Source organism: Oryx dammah, unplaced genomic scaffold (genome assembly GCF_014754425.2).
Source record: "Oryx dammah isolate SB20612 unplaced genomic scaffold, SCBI_Odam_1.1 HiC_scaffold_26, whole genome shotgun sequence".
In the NCBI taxonomy this organism is placed as follows: domain Eukaryota; kingdom Metazoa; phylum Chordata; class Mammalia; order Artiodactyla; family Bovidae; genus Oryx; species Oryx dammah.
This window is the reverse complement of record NW_024070210.1, coordinates 77,511,189-77,530,450: the sequence shown is the minus strand read 5'-3', so window position 1 is coordinate 77,530,450 and position 19,262 is coordinate 77,511,189. Positions and strand designations below refer to the sequence as shown.

At 41.2% G+C, this 19,262-nt stretch overlaps 2 pseudogenes and 2 gene segments (V, D, J or C); all 4 read right to left on the bottom strand.

Moving 5' to 3' along the window:
• Positions 1-2,266: 2,266 nt before the first annotated feature.
• Positions 2,267-3,115, bottom strand: LOC120853714 (annotated as a pseudogene).
• A 2,236-nt stretch (positions 3,116-5,351) lies between these two features.
• Positions 5,352-6,079, bottom strand: LOC120853398. The segment is given in 2 exon segments: positions 5,352-5,711; positions 5,824-6,079. Coding segments are annotated over 2 exon segments (393 nt in total).
• A 3,699-nt stretch (positions 6,080-9,778) lies between these two features.
• LOC120853390 lies at positions 9,779-10,613 on the bottom strand (annotated as a pseudogene).
• Positions 10,614-16,755: 6,142 nt separating this feature from the next.
• On the bottom strand, positions 16,756-17,944 carry LOC120853399. The segment is given in 2 exon segments: positions 16,756-17,530; positions 17,697-17,944. Coding segments are annotated over 2 exon segments (382 nt in total).
• Positions 17,945-19,262: the final 1,318 nt, after the last annotated feature.

The following is a 19,262-nucleotide window of genomic DNA, read 5'->3' as shown; positions in this document are numbered from 1 at the left end:
TGGAGTCTTATCCTTCCTCAGTTGCTCAGAAAGGAGGCAGCACCTTTGGTGGGGAGAGATAGAGACTGGGATCCTATCTGGTTTTGGTGACTGTGGTGGGAAAGATAACAGCAAATTGACTGACAATTTAAAAAAATAAAAATAAAAATAGAACTACTACATGATCCAGAACTTCCACTCCTGGGTGTTTATCCAAAGAGAAAAAAAGAGCTAGTTCAAAAATATATAGTCGCCCCAGTGCTCACAGAAACATTATTTACAATAGTCAAGATACTGAAGACATCTCTGTGCTCATTCGTATCATAGATGAATGGATAAAGATCTAGATGATAGATAGATAGATAGATAGATCAATATAGATATAAATAGTGAAATATTACCATAAAAAAAGTAAAATCTTGCCATCTGGGACAACATGGATAGACCCAGAGGGTAATGTACTTATTGAAATAAGTCAGAGTGAGACAAATAAACTGTATGTTTTAATACATATAGGTGGAATCTGAAAAAAATATATATATAACAAAACAGAAACAGACTCAGAGACACAATGAAACAACTAGTGGTCACTGGATGGGAGAGGAGTGAGTGTGGGAGTGAGCTAGGGAAGGAATGAAGAGGCACACACTCTCGGTTACAAAATAAACTGTAAGTTTGTAATGTACACCAAAGGAAATATGATCAAATTTTATAATAATTTTGTATGTTATGTAATTTATCAAAAATATCAAATGACTATGCCATACATCTGAAACTAATATAGTATTGTAAGTCAACTACGTTTCAATTGTTAAAGTTTTAATTAGATAAAAACATGGCAAAGTAGTCTTTGGGTGTGGGATTAGTTGAAGGATCTTGATATGAATTATTCTGGATTATCTGGGTAGGTCCTATACATAACCATGCATCCTTTGCTGACATGAAAAAAAAAAAAGACTATCAGATATTTCTCTAGAAAGATGAGTTTATTTGGGATCAGCAAAGGGTTGCAATTTGGGGTCTGCAACCATGGCAAGCCTCATGCAAGTCCCCACAGGACAAGAGAAGAAGGATCTTATAGAGAAGAAAAGGAAGTTGGGAGGGCTACTGTAAACAGACTTTTACATTTGTTTACATTGGGATGTCCCTGGTGGTCCAGTGCTTAAGAATCTGCCTTCCAATGCAGGGGATGTGGTTCAATCCCTGGTAGGGACATAAGATCCCACAGGCCACCAGGCAACTAAGCCCGTGCGCCATAACTAGAGAGCCCATGTGCTGCAACTACTGAGCCCATGCCCTCTAGAGACAGTGCTCACAACAAGAGGAGCCCCTGCACACACACACACACACACACACACAAAGTAAACAGAGTCCATGGTTTTTCACTGGCCCAGTGTTTGCCTGAAAAGAAGAGGCATCTTTCTTCTGCCCTTTAATCCTGTTATCTTCACAGGGTATGAGAGCTCCCCCTGTCTTCCAACTCTATTTAAATGAGTTTCTGTTTATTTACTTATTTCCTACACCTTAGAAGCAGAAGAGTATTTGACTCCAGAAGAGAAAGGAGCTGAGGTGGTAGAAGTAAGAGGTTGCAGTGATTCAAGGAAGGGCTATGACCCAAGGAATCCAAGTGACTTCCAGAAGCTAGAAAAATGCAAGGAAATGGATTCTTCCTTAAAGCCTCTAGAAGGAATCAACCAGCCAAGATCATGACTGTAACCAGCAAAATTGATATCATACTTCTTCAACCCAGAATTATAAGAGAGATTCATTTGTTTTAACTTATCAAGTTCATATTAAACATTGAGCAAACATTTTTTGTTTGCTTTCCAGAGTAGTAGGATGGCATGTAAATATTTGCAGTTGTCTATTGGAACACTTCATGGTGAGGCAGACTTGAACATTCTGGAGAAGGCAACTAAGCTGGATAATATCTCTATTGGAGTGATTTCATTTAACTCCTTTCACTTTTTAACATTTTTGAGTTTAGCAAGCATGCTCTGTCACTCAGTCATGTCCAACTCTTTGAGACCCCATGGACTGTTAGGCTGCCAGGCTCTGCTGTCCATGAGGTTTCTCAGTATTTCCCAAGAATCCTGGAGTGGGTTACCATTTCCTCCCCCAGAGGATCTCCCCCTCCCCCCCTCCGGGGGACCAAGCCCGTGTCCCCTGTGTCTCCTGCATTGGTAGCGGATTCTTCACCACTGAGCCACCTGGGAAGACGTGGCTAAATATTTATTTTAAGTCTATCCTCTTATCAACTACTCTGCTGGTTCCCAGATAGAAGTTTCTAGTGCAGAAGGAGACACAGATTGAGAAGGGAAGATAAAGAACAAAGTCCTAATCTAAAGACTAAAGGCCCTAATCTGTAGGACCAAAAAGTATCTGTGGTTAAAACTGTACTGATGTAGGTGAGTAACATTAAGCACTGCAAATGCCCTGTGGTGGCCTCAGGGTGTGACTGGCTGGAGGAGGGGCTGACCCCGCGGAGGGTCTGTGTAGAGGCTGCAGGTGCTTGGGAAGCACTGTGCTGCACAGCACAGAAGTAAGTGCCTGAGTCTGTGGTCTGCGAAGAGGAAATGTGCAGTGAGCTGCGGCGTTCTGCAGGGACTGTCGTGGCATTTAATCTTCCTTCCTGCTTTGTTCCTGAAGGAATGTAAATAAGGTGGATGAGGCGGCGCCCCCGGAGTTCTGAAGATACCACCGCACATCTTCTGCGAAGGTGGAGAAATTACACCGCAGAGTAGAGCTGGCTCCCTCCTGGAGACTCAGGGCTGGGGGACTCTGCGCCACATCCATCCCTCTCACACCTGATGAGGAGAGAAACAGTCACAGGTGAGGATCACAGAGCTCCTGCAAAGCCCAGAAAGTACACCCCCAACCCCATAAATGATAAGGATAGAAAGTCTGCAGGACTTGTCAGCTCCTCTCCCTCCTTCAACAAAAGAGAAGCTGCTCATTCCTTCAGGTTCCCCTTGGGGCAGCCCCAACTCACAGCAAACCTGGGCAAACAAAAGCCCCAGTACAGTGTCCACTAGCCTTTTCATGACTCTTTGCCTTGTTGCTGGAAAATATTCACAAGATACATAGCAAACCCTGGGTGGTGAGTGTCATGAGGTTCAGCTCCTGCAACCAATCAGCTCAGCCAACAAACCCTGCTCAGCTGACACTCTGTGACAGGAAGCCCCACCCTTTGGTCTCAACAGAGCTAAAAACAGGTTAAAGAGGGGTGAGAGTGGAGGAAAAAGGTGACATTCAATGTTTTATACATAATTTTGAACTTGTGAAGTGGACGTTCATATTTTCTCCTGATATATATTAATAAATAAATCTTAGGCAATAAAAGTGGAAAAAAGTCAGAAAAAGCTGGTATCTATACTTCAAAATTTTCCATTTGACCTTTTGTTTATGAGTCCCTGTTTGATCCAGGGGACTTTCCTGAGAGCTATGGATATACATAATGACATAGATAAAGATAATAACAATCAGTACAAATATAGATATTTTGCATTGTGGTCATAAATGTCTCGTGCTTGAATCAAGGAATAAGGCAGAGCTATTAATTGAAAGGAATGTTCATCAAAAAGCATGCTTCTTATATGCTGATAATGATTTAGCTTTTCTTCACACAAAATTATTCTCCTCTATTATTACTAATCCCCATTTGAAAGAATTTTTCAGGGGATGGAGCAGTAAAGAATATACTTGCCATTGCAGGGGACGAAAGAGATGAGGGTTCGATCCCTGAGTCAGGAAGATCCCCTGGAGAAGGAAATGGCAACAAGCTCCAGTATTCTTGCTTGGAAAATCCCATGGCCAGGGGAGCCTGGTGGGCTACAGTCCACAGGATGGCAAAGAGTAAGACCCGACTGAGCACTGGAAACCTCAGGATGAGTTTCGGTGGCCCCTGGGCTAGACAGCTGGTGTGTGTCAAGCAGAGTAAAATTCAAGCTTTGTTTTCCCTACACACTCCAGGCACTGAGGGAAGCCTTTGACTTGCTTTTCGTTGCTTTTGTTATTATAATCGTGCATAATGGACTGCCTCAGAGAATCAGCCCCTCTGCCTGACTGCTCAAGTGCTTTTTGTTCATGACCTGTCCACCTGTGGATGGTAGGAAAGAAGAAACTGATACATCCCCTGCCTGAGGCTTGCCATTCCAGGAGACGTTTACAAGATTAATTTTGCCTTTTTAATTTGTTTCCTCACCTTCCCCTTCCCTGTTCTGTAAAAGAACCTGGCATCGAGACCCAGACAAGATGACTATTTTGAGACATTAGTCTGCCATCTTCTTGGTCAGGCAGCTTTCCAAATAAAGTCCTTGCCCCAACACCTGGGCTCTCAGATTCATTAACCTGTCATGCTAATTAGCCTGTCAAAGGGAGCTCAGCCTCAGTACCTAAGACAATTAACAGCAGGAGCAGAGCTCTGTTAGAGTAAAAAAGTGACCACTTCTGAGGTCAAGAGGTCAAGGAAAACTGCACAGGCACAGAAAGACTCCTTGGAGCTCAAAAAGGAGGTGGCACCACCTCACAGCAGATGATGCCCAGCAGCCCACACAGCTCTGTGCTGGAATCATCCTGGTGAAGAGACGCACAGGCATCGCTCAGGAGGCCCTGAAACAGGGCTCCTGTGGGAAAAGGAGAGAGGTGTCCGGCCAAAGAGAAACACAGAGCCAGAAGAACTGCCCCACAAAGATGATTTAACCACCTCTTCACGGCACTCCTCATCTTCCTCCTCATTAAGGAGGATGCCCTGTGTCTCCTGCATTGGCAGGCAGATTCTTTACCACTGTACCATCTGGGAAGCCTATTATTGGGGACTGATGAATAAAGGATCCTTTTTTTGTTTCACACTATATTGTCTTTGGAAAGGTCACCCATATACATCCTAAGTGCCAGCAGTAATTAGGTGCACCAGTCCCAAATGCTTTAGTCAAAGAGTTGAAGTCCTTTAAGGAAAGAAGCCTCTTAGGATACTAGCAAAATAGTCTGGAGATAATGCAGTTAGAAATAGGCCATTGTCCTGGTTTTTTTGTTTGCTTGAGAGATGAGATTAATACTGTAAAGCAAATTCTATGACTTGTGTTATATCAAGTCACATGGCCAACCTCAAGCTATTATAGCTCAGCCCATCACTATTCCAAATGACACAGGAGTAAGTAACTTTCTCCAGCTTGTTGAAAATTCTACAGCCTCATTTTCTCTAGAATTCTGATTCTAGAGGACAAAAATGCCAAATTTCCGAAAACAGGAGTCTTTTCTTTGCAAAATGATAAAGAAAAAGAATAGAAAAGACAAGAAAAAAGGAAGAAAAGAAAAATCTAAGATGCCCATGGGAACCAAACACTCTGAGAGCATGCCAACTTCCTAAACATAACAAAGGCTGAGCTACGGTGTCCCAGGAGGTTTGTGTTCAGCTCCTCCTGCAGTCCCAGGCACTGTGTCACTCAGCGCACAGAAGTACTTGGCCGAGTCTTTCCAATGAGCTGGTATTTTCCTCAGGTGGAAGGACTTCTCACTCCTCCTAAATTCAGCCTCAAAACCTTTGATGCCTGAAACAAGATTGTCTCCAGACTCATACTTCAGGAGAAGCTGGAGTCCTTCGTTGGGGTACTGCACATACCAGAAGAGGTATGGTGAAAAAGAAGATGAGTAGTTGCACTTCAGCTCCAGACGGGCTCCTTCAGAGACAGTGATGTGGTCATCAGGCTGGGTCACTGACTGGGCTCCAGCTCCTGCTGAAACATCAGTGCTGAATCAGTGAACTCAGCTGAAACAAAAAGTCTCTCTTCAACACGGAGCAATATTCCACGTGTGGACAAAGGAGTAAAATGGAGTAGTACTCACTCAGAAACAGGAGCATCTCAAGCATCAAGGTGAACACCAAGGTCATAGTGGAGCAGTGAAGCGGCAGTGACCTCCTTCCTAACAGGTTCCCCACAAATAAGTCTGAAGACTGGCTGACTTGAACCCAGGTTTCTCTGAATAAGAATGACAAAGGATTTATATTTCTTCTGATGGAGGTTGTAGGGAGGTTGTTAGGAAGAGATGCTGTCTTAACAAAATGCCTACCTCTGGTGTCTGAGATGCTTTACATCTCACTGTGTAAAAAATGGTCAGAATATCTCTTTAAACCATAGCGGTTTTCTGAGGTTCTTCTGATCTTTTACAGAAAAGCAAATTCCAGTTTAAGCAGCAGTGCCCTCCAGAGGCCAAATAGAGAACTAAGGAGAAGTTCACTGTTTCCATTAACATGACCCACATTTTACTGCCTTTCTGTGGTTGAATTTCAAGCATTATGATTATGTACAGAAGAGGATTTATATGTTGTCAGCCTTGAACTGTATTAAATTTGGCTTTTTAAAAAAACACAGAATTGTGATTTTAAAATTCCCTGTGTTACTGAATAGCACAGGGAACTATATTCAATATCCAGGGGTAAACCATAATGGAAAAGAAAATAAAAAAGAAAGTCTATTATGTATAACTGAGTCACTTTACTCTACAGAAGAAGTTAGCATAACATTGTCAATCAGCTTTCCTTCAACTTTTAAGTGTTGGATACAAAATAATTTTTAGAATGAAACATAAAATCACAATGTTAAAATTTTTTTTAGTTTCCAGATTTAACTATGCCCCAGAAGGAAATAATCCAATATATTTCAACTGCAGGAAGAGAAGAGCCATTAATCCAGAAGCCTTCACTACTAAAGACAAAATTGAGACATTCTCAAATGAAGGAAAACTAAGAAAGTGGTCACCAGAAGACCTATCCTAATAATGTCTAAAGGAAGCTCTATAAATAGAAATAAAATTATAGAGGAAGGAATCTTGAAACAACAAGAGGGAATAAAGAATACAATAAGCAAAAATACGGCTAAATACAGTAGACTTCAGTTATATTTGGTGAAAATATATTATAGCATATTATATATGTTATATAATAATATAATCTAATTATATATCTGGAAATAATTATAACACTGTCTAATGAGGCTTTAAACACACATGGAGGAAATACTAAGGAAAATTATTTTATGAATGGGGAGAATAAATAGGTATGAAGAGAGGCAATATTTATACACTTCATTCAAATAGGTAAAATAATATTACCAATAGACTGTGTTATGTATAATGCAATAACTGGAACAACACATAAAAACAGCTATACCATAAGACACATCTAAACACTATAGGAGCTTCCCTTGTGACTCAGACCATAAAAGAATCTTCCTACAATGCAGGAGACCGGGTTCAGTCCCTGGCTTGACAAGATGCCCTGGGGAAGGGAATGGCTACCCACTCCAGTATGCTTGCTTGGAGAATTCCATGGTAGGCTACATCCATGAGGTCGCAAAGAGTCAGACACAACTGAGCAACTAACACACACACACACACAGCACTGCAGATGAATTGAAGTATAATCCTAGAAAATGTTGAATAACTCACAGGAGGTTAGAAGGAAAAACATAGGGGACCAAAAAAAAAAAAAACACACAAACAAAAAAATCAAATAAAATGGAAGGCTAAGCCCTAAAATATCAAGACAGTAAAAGCAAGTGATCTACACACAAAAACTAAGACACAGAAGTTGATCTGAACACACCAGTGACAAAACAGTTCACAAAAAGTAGATTAAGAAACATGACCCAACTATAACTGTCTGAAAGAAATTCATTTCAAATAAGACATAATCATCTTGAAAGTAACAGGATGGAAAAAGATGTATTATGCAAACATTAATCAAAGTATAATGGCTACATTAATATCAGATAAAGTGGACAGACACCGGAACAAAGAAAATTACCAGATCAGAGTAATATTATCTGCTGATGAAGAGGATAATTTACTGAGAAGACATAGCAATCCTATGTATATGTACCAACAAACAGAGCTGAAAAGTAAGTGGAACAAAAATCAGAACTAAAAAGAAAAGAGACAAATCTAGAAATACAGTTAAATACGTCAATATTCCTCTCTCAACAACTGGTAGAATAACTTGCCAGAAAATCAGCAGAGGTGTAGAAGAACTCAATAACACCATTAACCAGTAAGATTTAATAGTCAGCTATACAACACTCCATCCAACCAGAGCAGAATATACTTCTTTTCAAGTGTCCGTGGAATATATACCAGGTAAGTCCAAATCTTGGGACCTAAAAAAACTCAACAAATCTAATGTAAAAAGGTGAAATAGAAAGAGTATGTTCTCCAACCACAATGAAATAATAGTATAAATAAATAACAGAAAGATACAGGAAAATTCCCAAACATTTGGCAACCAAACAACACACTTCTTAATAATCTATGGGTCATAGAGAATGTCTCAAGGGAAATCACTGAATTTCTCATGAATTGAGTAAAAACGAAAATACAACATACCAAAATTGGGGGGACAGAGCCAAAGAAGTATTGGGAGTGAAATTTTAGCACTACATGCAAGTATTAAAAAAGAATAAAATCTCAGATAGATTATCTAAGCTTCTACCTGAAGAACCTAGACAAGGAAAAGATAAATTAATCCAAAACAAGCATAAGAAAATAATAAAGATAAAAGGAGAAATCAATAAAATTTAAAAGACATAAACAATAGAGAAAATCAATGAAACAAAGAGTTAGTTCTCTAAGAGAATCAGTAAAACTGACAAACTTCTAGCAAAACAGATGGGTGGAGGGAGGTGGGAAGAACAGGAACAATGTCAGCAGGCTAATTAGCAGTATGGCATCCTATGTGACTGGTTAAGGATGAACATTAGCCTTTCTCCAGTTGGTCCTGGGCTTCCCTCATAGCTCAGTTGGTAAAGAATCCACCTGCAATGCAGGAGACCCCGGTTCAATTCCAGGGTAGGGAAGATCCACTGGAGAAGGAATAGGCTACCCAGTAGCCTTGGGCTTCCCTGTGGCTCAGCTGGTAAAGAATCCCCCTGCAATGCGGGAAACCTGGGTTTGATCCCTAGGTTGGAAAGATCCCCTGGAGAATTGAATGGCTACCCACTCCAGTATTCTGGCCTGGAGAATTCATGGACTGTATAGTCCATGGGGTCACAAAGAGTTGGACACGACTGAGAGACCTTCAGTAACTAACTAACACTAACAGTTGGTCCTGAGTTGAATGAACTTCCAAAGTATTATGCTAAGTAAAATAAACAATGCAGGAATGCCATGTGTTGTGTGATTCCATTTGCATGAAATACACAAAATAGGTAAATCCATGGTCAGAAAGCAGGTTGGTGGCTTCCAGGGACATGTGCGTGGGGAGCATGGGGAGTGACTGTTTCATGGGTGTGTGGTTTCCTCTTGGGGTGATGACAAGGTTTCAAATCTAGGTAGAGGGGGTGACTGTGCCGTGTTGTGAATATCCCAGATGCACACTTAGTTGTTCGTTTAAAAGAGTGAACTGTGTGAAATGTTACTTAATCTAAACAAAACTACTGTTGTTTAACTTTTCATTTTATATCAGAGAATAGCTGATTAACAATGTTGTGTTAATTTCAGGTGTACATCAAAGCGATTCTGCTATACAAATACATGTATCTATTCTTCAAATTCTTTTCCCATTTAGATTGTAAAACTATTATTTAAATTGAAGCTGATGAAAATCTAATGATCAAACAATTCACAATGTAATTCTAAATCATTTTATCTGATTTTTAAATTTTATTTATTTTAATTGGACGGTAATTACTTTACAATATTGTGATGGTCTTTGCCATACATCAACACGAATCGGCCACAGGTATACCTGAGTCCCCACCATCCTGAACACCCCTCCCACCTCCCCTACCACCCTATCCCTCCGGGTTGTCCCAGAGCATGGGCTTTGGGTGCCCTGCTGCATGCATGGAACTTGCACTGGTCATCTATGTTACCTATGGTAATGCACATGTTTCAGGGCTATTCTCTCATGTCATCCTACCCTTGCTAAGTGCCTCTATCTGGAAGGAAAGTCAATGTAGAAAACCCCTTAATGGAAAAAGTTTCCTGAGCGCCAAGACAGGACGTGGCTGGAGCCCCATCTGCAGTCCGAGTACTGGGAACAGGTTCCCTGGGTGCACTGTGCCTCACAGCACAGAGGTAGGTGGTCGAGTCACTGTGCTGAGAAGCTCCAATGTATAAAGCACTGTGTCTTGATGATTTATCCAACGAGACTGTAATTCTTCCACTTGCTTGCTCTTTCTGATTCGCCTGAATTGAATGTGAGCCCTTTCCCGGGATCCTGCCTGAACCCCTGAAGGAAGTACAGAGCGCCGTCGGTGTAACTGCAGGTGAGAATCAAGCTGTCGCCCTCTCTCACGCTCAGAGCTTCAGGACTCTAGCTCACGTTCTGTTTACTGCTCGCCCCTGTTCAGAAAGAGAACACAGAGACAGGCTGGATAGCTGCTGATTATTCTTTGGAAACTAAGTTTAAGTTTACTTTTTCGCTCTCCACAGGAACTCCCAGAAACCACGCAGGTACAGCTCCCTGACTTTCTCTCTTCCCTGGAGAGGAATATCCGGGAGTTGCCCCTTCTTTGCCCGTTTCCAAATCCCTCTAACTCACAGTCTAGTTGTAACCAAAGGATGAGCAGGCTCAGGGATGTGTCCATTCCTCTGTCACGTAGACTCACTGAGAACTGAATTCTTGTGTCTGTAAAATGTTCAAGGACTCACAGGATGAACGATTGCTTTGCTGCCTCTTGTGTTCAAAACTTTCTGCAGGAAACTGCGTCAGCCCAGCCAGTCAGAGCAAGTCACACAGGCACAGAGGAGGACGGCGCCAGAAGCCCGTCTGGCAAGAGTGGGAGGTTGCAGTGGGAATACCATCATCTCAGGACCGAGCCCAGCCTTGTCGGAGAACTGCTCATCTCTTTCCCTCCTCTTTCCTTCCTCCTGGGGAAAACAATTGTTAACACATCAGTTTTGTAGAAGGTGGCCAAGTATGTACTTAGAGGGGCTTCTCTGACGGCTCAAACAGTAAAGAATCTGCCTGCAATGCAGGAGACCCAAGTTTGATCCCTCGGTGGGGAAGATCCCCTGGAGATAGGAATGACAATCCACTCCAGTATTCTTGCCTGGAAAATTCCATGGACAGAGGAGCCTGGTGGGCTACAGTCCATGGGGTGGCAAAGACTCAGACACTACTGAGTAACCAATACACACAGGTACCTAGAGAGAAATGTAAGCGTAAATGCTTCTGCTAGAAAAGAAGAAATCGTAAGTTTTACTGCTCAGCTGCAGCTGAACCTCTTCAGATTCCTGTAACTGCTCCCTCCTCTTGCCACTTCAGCCCTTAAGAATTGTTTTTTTTTTAAATTCACACTTTCTTGAAAATCCCTTTCTATCATTTCTCAGCCATCAGGTTGCAAAAAGAGTTAAGAATTATAATATTCACATTCAATGTGTGTGATAAATCAGGATAGGGGCACTTTCGCATCCTATAACTGAAGTATAAGCTAAATAAGATTCATAGATGCTATTTACATATCATTGGCCAGAAAATCCACTTGTCTGAGAATTTTTTAAGGAATAGCCTAACAAATACACTATAAAATTGCATATTGTATGCAGCAAGAATATTTAAATATCCTTCAATATAAATATTCAATATGTTATGATAGATCTGTATTATACTATACAGTTGTCAAAAGAGTAAGTAGACTTATTTCTGACTTGCAAAGATTTTTCGGACTTATTCAAACTGGTTATTTATATTTTAAATTAACAATGTTATGTTACTTTCTGCTGTATAGTAGAAATATCTCAAGCTGTTTAACTCTGGAGTTTTTATTTTTTTTTAATTCTCATTTTATGTTGCCTGCAGCATTTATCTCAGAAATCCCTCCATCTTTAAACATGTTTAAGGCTCAGTTTCTTTACTTGAGGATAGATTAATATTACTCTGTGGGTTTTAGATTATAAAAGGAGTATCTAAAATATTGAGTAATGTACTTGGCATATGGTAGTGGTTCAATAAATGATAATAAAGACTCTGGTGTTGAAGACGAGAATGACAGAAAGACAGCAGGTAGAAACAAGAATCTCATGATAATTCTCTGATCTATTCCACTGAAGACACTGGGCTGACTATAAAGCTATAAACCCAAGATTAAAACTGAACAAAACCAGATGGTATGGATAAGAATACCTTGTCTCTCTCCTTGAATCAGGAAGCTTCCACTTCTTCCCTTCTTTGTAAACCTCCCCTCTTCTTCTATTCACAAAGGGGGAGTGAGGAGGGCTGATATTGTCATTCAGAGTCATTTATGAGTAGGAGATTGAAAAAAAAGTGGAAATGCTAGTCGCTCATTCATGTCAACTCTTTGCGACCCCATGGCTGGCATCCTGCCAGGTTCCTCTGTCCATGGAGTTCTCCAAGCAAGCATACTAGAGTGAGTAGCCAATCCCTTCTCCAGGGGATCTTCTTGACCAGGGATTGAACCCGTGTCTCCTGCACTGCAGGCGGATTCTTTACCATCTGAGCCACCAGAGAAGCCCAGGAGATCAGTTTTCAGTATAACTTAAAACACAGGACTGCAGAGTCCACTTATTGTGCTTATAGCTCCTGCATTTTGAAGTCTTTGCCTACCTGTGATAAATGCATTTCTAAAGAGGGCTAATTTAGTGACCTGGGAATGGCTCCCTCTTCTTTCTATTTCAGCCCAGATGCCTGAAAAGTAAATCAACTCCTGGCCAGTTTGAGATGTGTCCTATCTTTCCATCTTATCCTTATAGGAATTCTGAGCTTGCTATTCTGGATTCAGAAGGAAGTAGGAAACTGTACGTAGGCATGAACCTCAAACCTAGCTTTCCTAGAGGTAATCAGAGAACCAGTGATATTAGGTCCTGGAGGAAATTAGGTCCAGGGGTCATCTAAAAGTCCTTCTTCACTTTCTGTTTGTATTAAGCTAATATATACAGCATCTTCAGGAATCTTCCCAGTGGTGAGCAGGGCAGGATTTGGCCATTCTTAGGTCCCTGACAATATCACCATAGGATATTAAATCCCCACTTCAAATGGAAATATTTTAGTTGAATAGTAATGAATATATGACATATCAAAACATGTAAGATGCAGCAAAAGCAGTACAGGAAGTCCCTGACTTATGGTTTTCCAGCTTTACAATGATGCAAAAATAAGATGGGTTCAGTAGGAACTGCACTTCTAATTCTGAATTTTGATCTTTTCATGGGCTAGGATGATGCTGTCTTTTAATGCTGAACATCAGTAGTGACTTGCAGCCCCCAGTCAGTGACTTGATTGCAAAGGTAAACAACCAACACACAACCATCCTGAACCTAGACAGCCACTCAGTTTTTCATCTTCAGTACAGCGCCAAATAAATTATACATGGTAGTCAGCATCAAATTATAAGACAGGCTTTGTGTTAGATAATTTTGCCCAACTGTTGCCTAATATAAGTGTTCTGAACATATTTAAGTTAGGCTAGGCTGAGCTATGATGTTCAGAGTTCAGGTGTATTAAATGAACTTTTGACTAAAGATATTATCAGCTTATGACCAGTTTTTGGCACATAACACCATTGTGAGCCAAGGAATATTTGTAATTAGAGACAAATTTATGAATTTAAATTATATTTGTCAAGAAAGAAGAAACGTTGAGAATTAATAGGCAAAGTTGCAACTCAAAGAACTAGAAAAAGTAGCAAGTTAAAATGAAAGAAAGTAAAGGTAGCAAATAATAAAACATGAGCAGGAAAAAAAAACACAATTTATCAACCATCATAAGAGAAAAATAAATATATAAAGAACCCTTTATCTGTTAAATTAACTGAATCCATAATTTAAGGATTATTAAGTTTCTCCCATAAGGCTATGTTTACATGGCCTCACTATAGTGAACTTTCTGAAAATTGTTTCTAAATCATTAAAAACCCTACACAAATTCTTCTAATAGGTAAAAAAGGAGCCATAAATTGCAAGTTATCTAATGAACCATTACAATCTTGATACCAAAATCTGACATTAACATGGAAAAGAAAAAGTTGAATACTAGTGTCATTCAGGAAAATGGGGGGAAAGTGCTCAATAAAATAATAGCAAATCAATGTTTCATTATGTAAAAAGGACAGAACAACATTCCTAAGTGCACTTAACTCTAAAAATGAAAGTTGGTTTAACATTTGAAAGTCAATTTAAATAAATAAAGAAAATTTATCAAAAACACTATAGTTAATAGTCACAGTGAAATATTGAATGCTTTACCTCTGAGTTTGGGAATAAGAATTCTATTCAACATTTTATAGGTGATCTTAGCCAGTTAAGTAGGACTTGCTATATCATTTGTGGGCTGCAGTTAAAATGAAAATGCAGAACGCCAAGTGGGCTGGGGAGTCATCTGGTAGGACCACTGCCCAGACCCCAGACCTGCTGAAGAGCTTTCAGTCGGTGAACACACAGAGGTGCTGGGCGAGTGGTCCCTGGAGAGGACACGGAAGCTCTACAGTTCCCCTCACAAATCTGACCTACATGCCTCTGCCATCTGGATATTCACCTGTATCCTTTATCATAGCCTTTTATAATAAACAGGTGAAAATAAGTGAAATATTTCTCCTAGTTCTGTGAGTCACTCTAACGAATTAATTGAGCCCAGAGTTTGGTTTTGTTTTATCTTGTTTGGGGAATCTTTTATCTACAGTCTTTTGTAGAAGAAGCACAGATGATCACTTGGGCTTGTGACTGGCATTTGAAGTGAAGGGGTGGGGCAGAGGGGTGCAAAGTTTTACGGGAGTAAGGCCTTAACCTGTAGGATCTGATACTTTTTTCTGGTAGAAAGTGTCAGAACTGACTAGAATGATAGGATACTCAGGTGGGGTTGCGGAGAATTGCTTGGTGTGGGGAAAAAATCTCTACACAGTTGCTGACCAGAAATGGTTTGTGTGAGTTGTAAAGGAGACTCATAGGAAAGAAGAATGTAATAAGGCAGGGCTGGGTTTTTCCCTACACAAGAAGGAAAAAAATCCACTTTTTCTTCCTCACGCACAGCTTTTTTCACAATAACACAAAACTGTAATCAACCCAAACAACCCAAATATTTAGTTCTGGGAGGATGGATAATTAAATTGTTAGGTATTCATATAGAGGAACTCTACACATCAATTAAGAAAAGAACAAATAAAACATACACAAAGTGACACCGATGAACTGCAAAGATATTACTTTGAGTGAAGAAAACCAGATATAATATATATACTATGCACGTAGATATTAACAAGGGTAAAAGTTCATTGAGTTCTAAGCTTCAGTTTTATGCACTTTATTGTATGTGTTGCACCTCGGGTACAGAGAGAGAGAGGAGAGAAAGCCGAGGACCATTTCGAATATTGAGATAAACGTCAGTGTCATCACCTGAGAATAAAAAGTGGTTCCTCTGGGAGGCAAAAGTAGACTATGTGGAAGAGAGGGAAGAAAAAGAGTGCTATTTGATTATGTAAATAAATGAGAGTATTATTTTGATTTAAAAAAAGAAATTTTATTTTTAAAAAGGATGAGAAAGTGAGAATCTCAGGTGAGACGAGGTTGAAAAATAATCATTGGCTTTATCACCACCAAAGCCACTGGTTTAAGTGAAAGCATCTCTCAGAGTAATGCTCACAGAAGTCAGGTTCAAGGAGGGGTGCCGGGGTCCAGCCCCGGTGGATCCAGGGAACTCGAAGGGTGGACGGAGTTGGCGAGGAGAGATTTATTTAATTAGAAATATAAGATTAGATTAAGAAAGAATAGTGTAGTAGGAAAATTAGTGGAGAAAAGAGGCTGAATAACTTGGTTTACGTGGAGAACTAATAAAACCTCAAGACAAGAAGTTTGCACCATCTACGTTAGGCCACGGGCACCCGTTTGAATAGTGGAGTGTGCCTCGCTTTGGTCTCCCTTTCACGTGGGTCTTAGAAGCCAGGGTAAGTAAGTAGACATGGCGAGACTGCACACTCCAGATGGGAATTCAGCCAGAAAATAAAGAAGACATGGGGAGACCAAGCTGCTTCAGTGAGCGAGGCCCCAATAACTTTATTTTTTAAAAGGACTTTTTTACCTTTCCCACAAACGATATTGTTTATATTATCTTCTGGCCTTGGAGGCCTGTGAAATATTTTAAGACCCTCTTTAATAAAGGCTGCTCAACCAGAAAACTTATTTTCCCTTGAAGTGCTTTTTCTTCATATTTCTAATCTATGTCAGCCTCAGAAAGTATCAAACAAAGTTACATTTTCACGAAGCAAAGGTGCAGTAAGTTACAACAAAGAAAGAACCAATTAGCTCAAAAGTCTGATGTGGTCAGTTTCAAGGCTACACTTGTTTTTTCTTACATTCTAACTATGTTAACGAATGTGCTCTCAGGTGTACAGTGGGTAAGAGATATGGGAACTTAGCAACAAGCATTGGCCCAATAATGAAATCCTACACCAGCGCTACTCTAATAACTTAACTCTTTGAAAGGATTTATGTTTTAGGCTTCTCATGCCTCTCACAGTTGGGGGGCTGTAAACAATCACATGCGTAGTTGTAAAAGTCTGGGTAAGGCAAGTTACAGAGGGGTTTGAGCTGAAACACTCCTTTCAAATGCAGAAGACTGAAGCCCTAAGTTAACTTTTTCCAGAGAGTGTCAGAAGAGTGGAGAAGCACATTACAATAAAATCAGGCTGACTCTGGTTTCTGGGGGTAGATGTTCAGGAAAACTCAGGGGGAAGCCCTGAAGCCAGATCACGCCTTTGCGTTTTGTCAGGCTTCCTTCCTCATGACCTTTGCCATGGGTGGGATTCCTCATGCTGGCTCCCAGCAGAGGGGAGGACTGAACTTGTAGAAATGGCTGTATACAGCCAGCTAATTTGATTATTAAGGAGAAGAGAAATGTAGTAATAGGGCTGGTGGAGACATAACCTTCGAGAATGTTTTAAAATGGGAAAGATTCTCTTACAGACATGTGGCCAGATTATTACAAGAGAATGTCAAAAAATTTATTTCAGGGGAGGAGGTACATTCTTGTGGCGTCTTTTCAAGGGGCCCAAGACTCCATACCACCACTATCCCTTTTGAATCCACATGAGGGGAGCTCTGGGCTGTTTGAAAGAGCAGGCTGACCCATGGGCACACAGGGGGAACTGTCTAGGGTCCTGGACAGAATGCCCAGTGATCTCTGCTGTCTGGCTGCATCACATGAGTTCGTTCTCCATGGGACCACTTGGGAAGAGGCTCTGGGTGCTCAGGAGGAAGGAAAACAGCAAAGACGCCCTTATTCTAGAGCCACAGCTTCAGGGTTTGGGTACAGTCTGCAGGTGCCGGGGGAGCATTGTGTCTCCACAGTGCAGAGGTACGTGGCTGAGTCTTCGGATTTGGGGGCTTCGATGTGCAGAGAACGTGGCTCTCAGTCTTTCTTCCTGCTTTTCATCCCCAACTGAGTAAAGAAGGAAGAGGAGTTCAGGGCCCTTTCCAGGATCTTGTCTATACCACTGTAGCCCGATAAAACGGCTGACAGTGTAGCTGCAGTTGAGTCTGAGACTGTCCCCCTCCTGGATTCTCAGGGTCTGAGGACTCTGCTCCACTTGGTCTTCACCACTCAACCCTGTTCAGGAAAACAAAATCAGAAACAACACAAAGCTTTCAGTTCAGCAGTACTTAAAAATTCCAACACAAAGCCTGGGATGAGCAGAGTCTAAACTCCTCTCTCTCTCCTCCCCGTCTTTGGGAAAATGTGCCCGTAGGGTCCCACCTCTTAACCTGCAACTTACATCCAAGCTGCAGCCACAAGACTATGAATGCACATTCCAGCATATTCTTCATCCTGCCATCTCACTCTTGATGCAATCTTAATGATTTCAAATCTTCTTCCCTGAGGAGCTGCTCCTGTGTCTTAGTTCTTCTCTAATGCACAGGAGAGGCTTTCTGTTTTAGGCTCAGCCAATCACGAGCAAATCCTCTAGTAGCTGTCATGCTTTTGACTTTTAAGGCAACGGGAAAAATGAAAGGAATGGAATCACTGCCACCTGGTGGTCACAAACACAAACATCTCACAGGACCAACTATTCCACCTACAAAGACAAATATTGAGGGAGGGACATCTTTTATGTTGGTGGCCACAGTACATAGGCAGTCTAACGCAGTAATCAGAAAAGCCTCCTCTGCCTGCAGTTTTAATCCTGTCATTGTTCCTTGAATGTACTTTAAAGCTAAACTGCTACCAATGGTTATGGGAGTTGAGCCCAAGCATCAGTGTAATGGGGCTTACCAGGTGGCACTACTGGTAAAGAACCCATCTGCCAGTGCAAGAGCTGCAAGAGACATGGGTTCAATCCCTGAGTCGGGAAGGTCCCTGGAGGAGGGCATGGCAGCCCGCTCCCATATTCTTGCCTGGAGAATCCCATGGACAGAGGAGCTTGGCAGGCTACAGTCCACGGGGTCGCAGGGAGTCGGACACGACTGAAGGGACTCAGTAGCAGTGCCATAGGTGTGATGGGTTGTGTCTCCCTCCACGGTGCACAAGAGTCTCGCAGTGAGACCGCAAGGAGACTAGAGTGCCGAGGGAAGCCGAGGGAGAGAACAGCTGTGCATCTGACTGGAAGCCTGTTTGGCAGAGAATTGGGAATATAAGTCAAGAAATCCATTTCTTCAAATAATTTTATGCCCGGCTTCAGGGACCAAGCATAACTAAAACTCAGGGTCAAGAACTTGATAGATCTTGGGAGAACAGAACAGCCGATCATGGCAGAGGGAAAGAAGAGCTCTCCAATATAGACATCAGACAGGTCAGAAAGTCACAGGGCAGAGTGGGTCGCAGAAGATAAGTACAGCAAAACTAGCGTTGCTTAATGTGCTTGGTTACGACACCCCACTGGATTTTGTCATTGAACGTGTGTCTATGTTGTGGACTTGACCACCATTTATAGGAGCTCTCTTAAGACTTGTCTGAACAGCACACTCTGCCCCAACCCCATCAGCTTCAATGCGGAAAAAGAGCATCAGCTCTCAGCTGCACCGTTTTGATGTCACTTTATCCTTTACCCACTCAGTGACAAGAAAGAATAAGCAGCACAGAAGTTCTTACAGTAACAGTGTTTGGAGTTTGTTGTTCTTGGACTTATAATTTGAAAATTTGGTAATTTCTCAGTGATTTAAAAGTTATTGAAATAACTTATATCCACTTTAGCATCCTTTGATTTAATTCATTTTAACCACACTTAGCAAGCTCTCTTACAATCATATTTAGAAGGCAGCTTTTCTTTGTTTCTGAATGTGTATCTCAGAAAGAAGATGAGAGAGATAACTGCAAGATAAATTCAGGAGCTCTTTGTAGAATA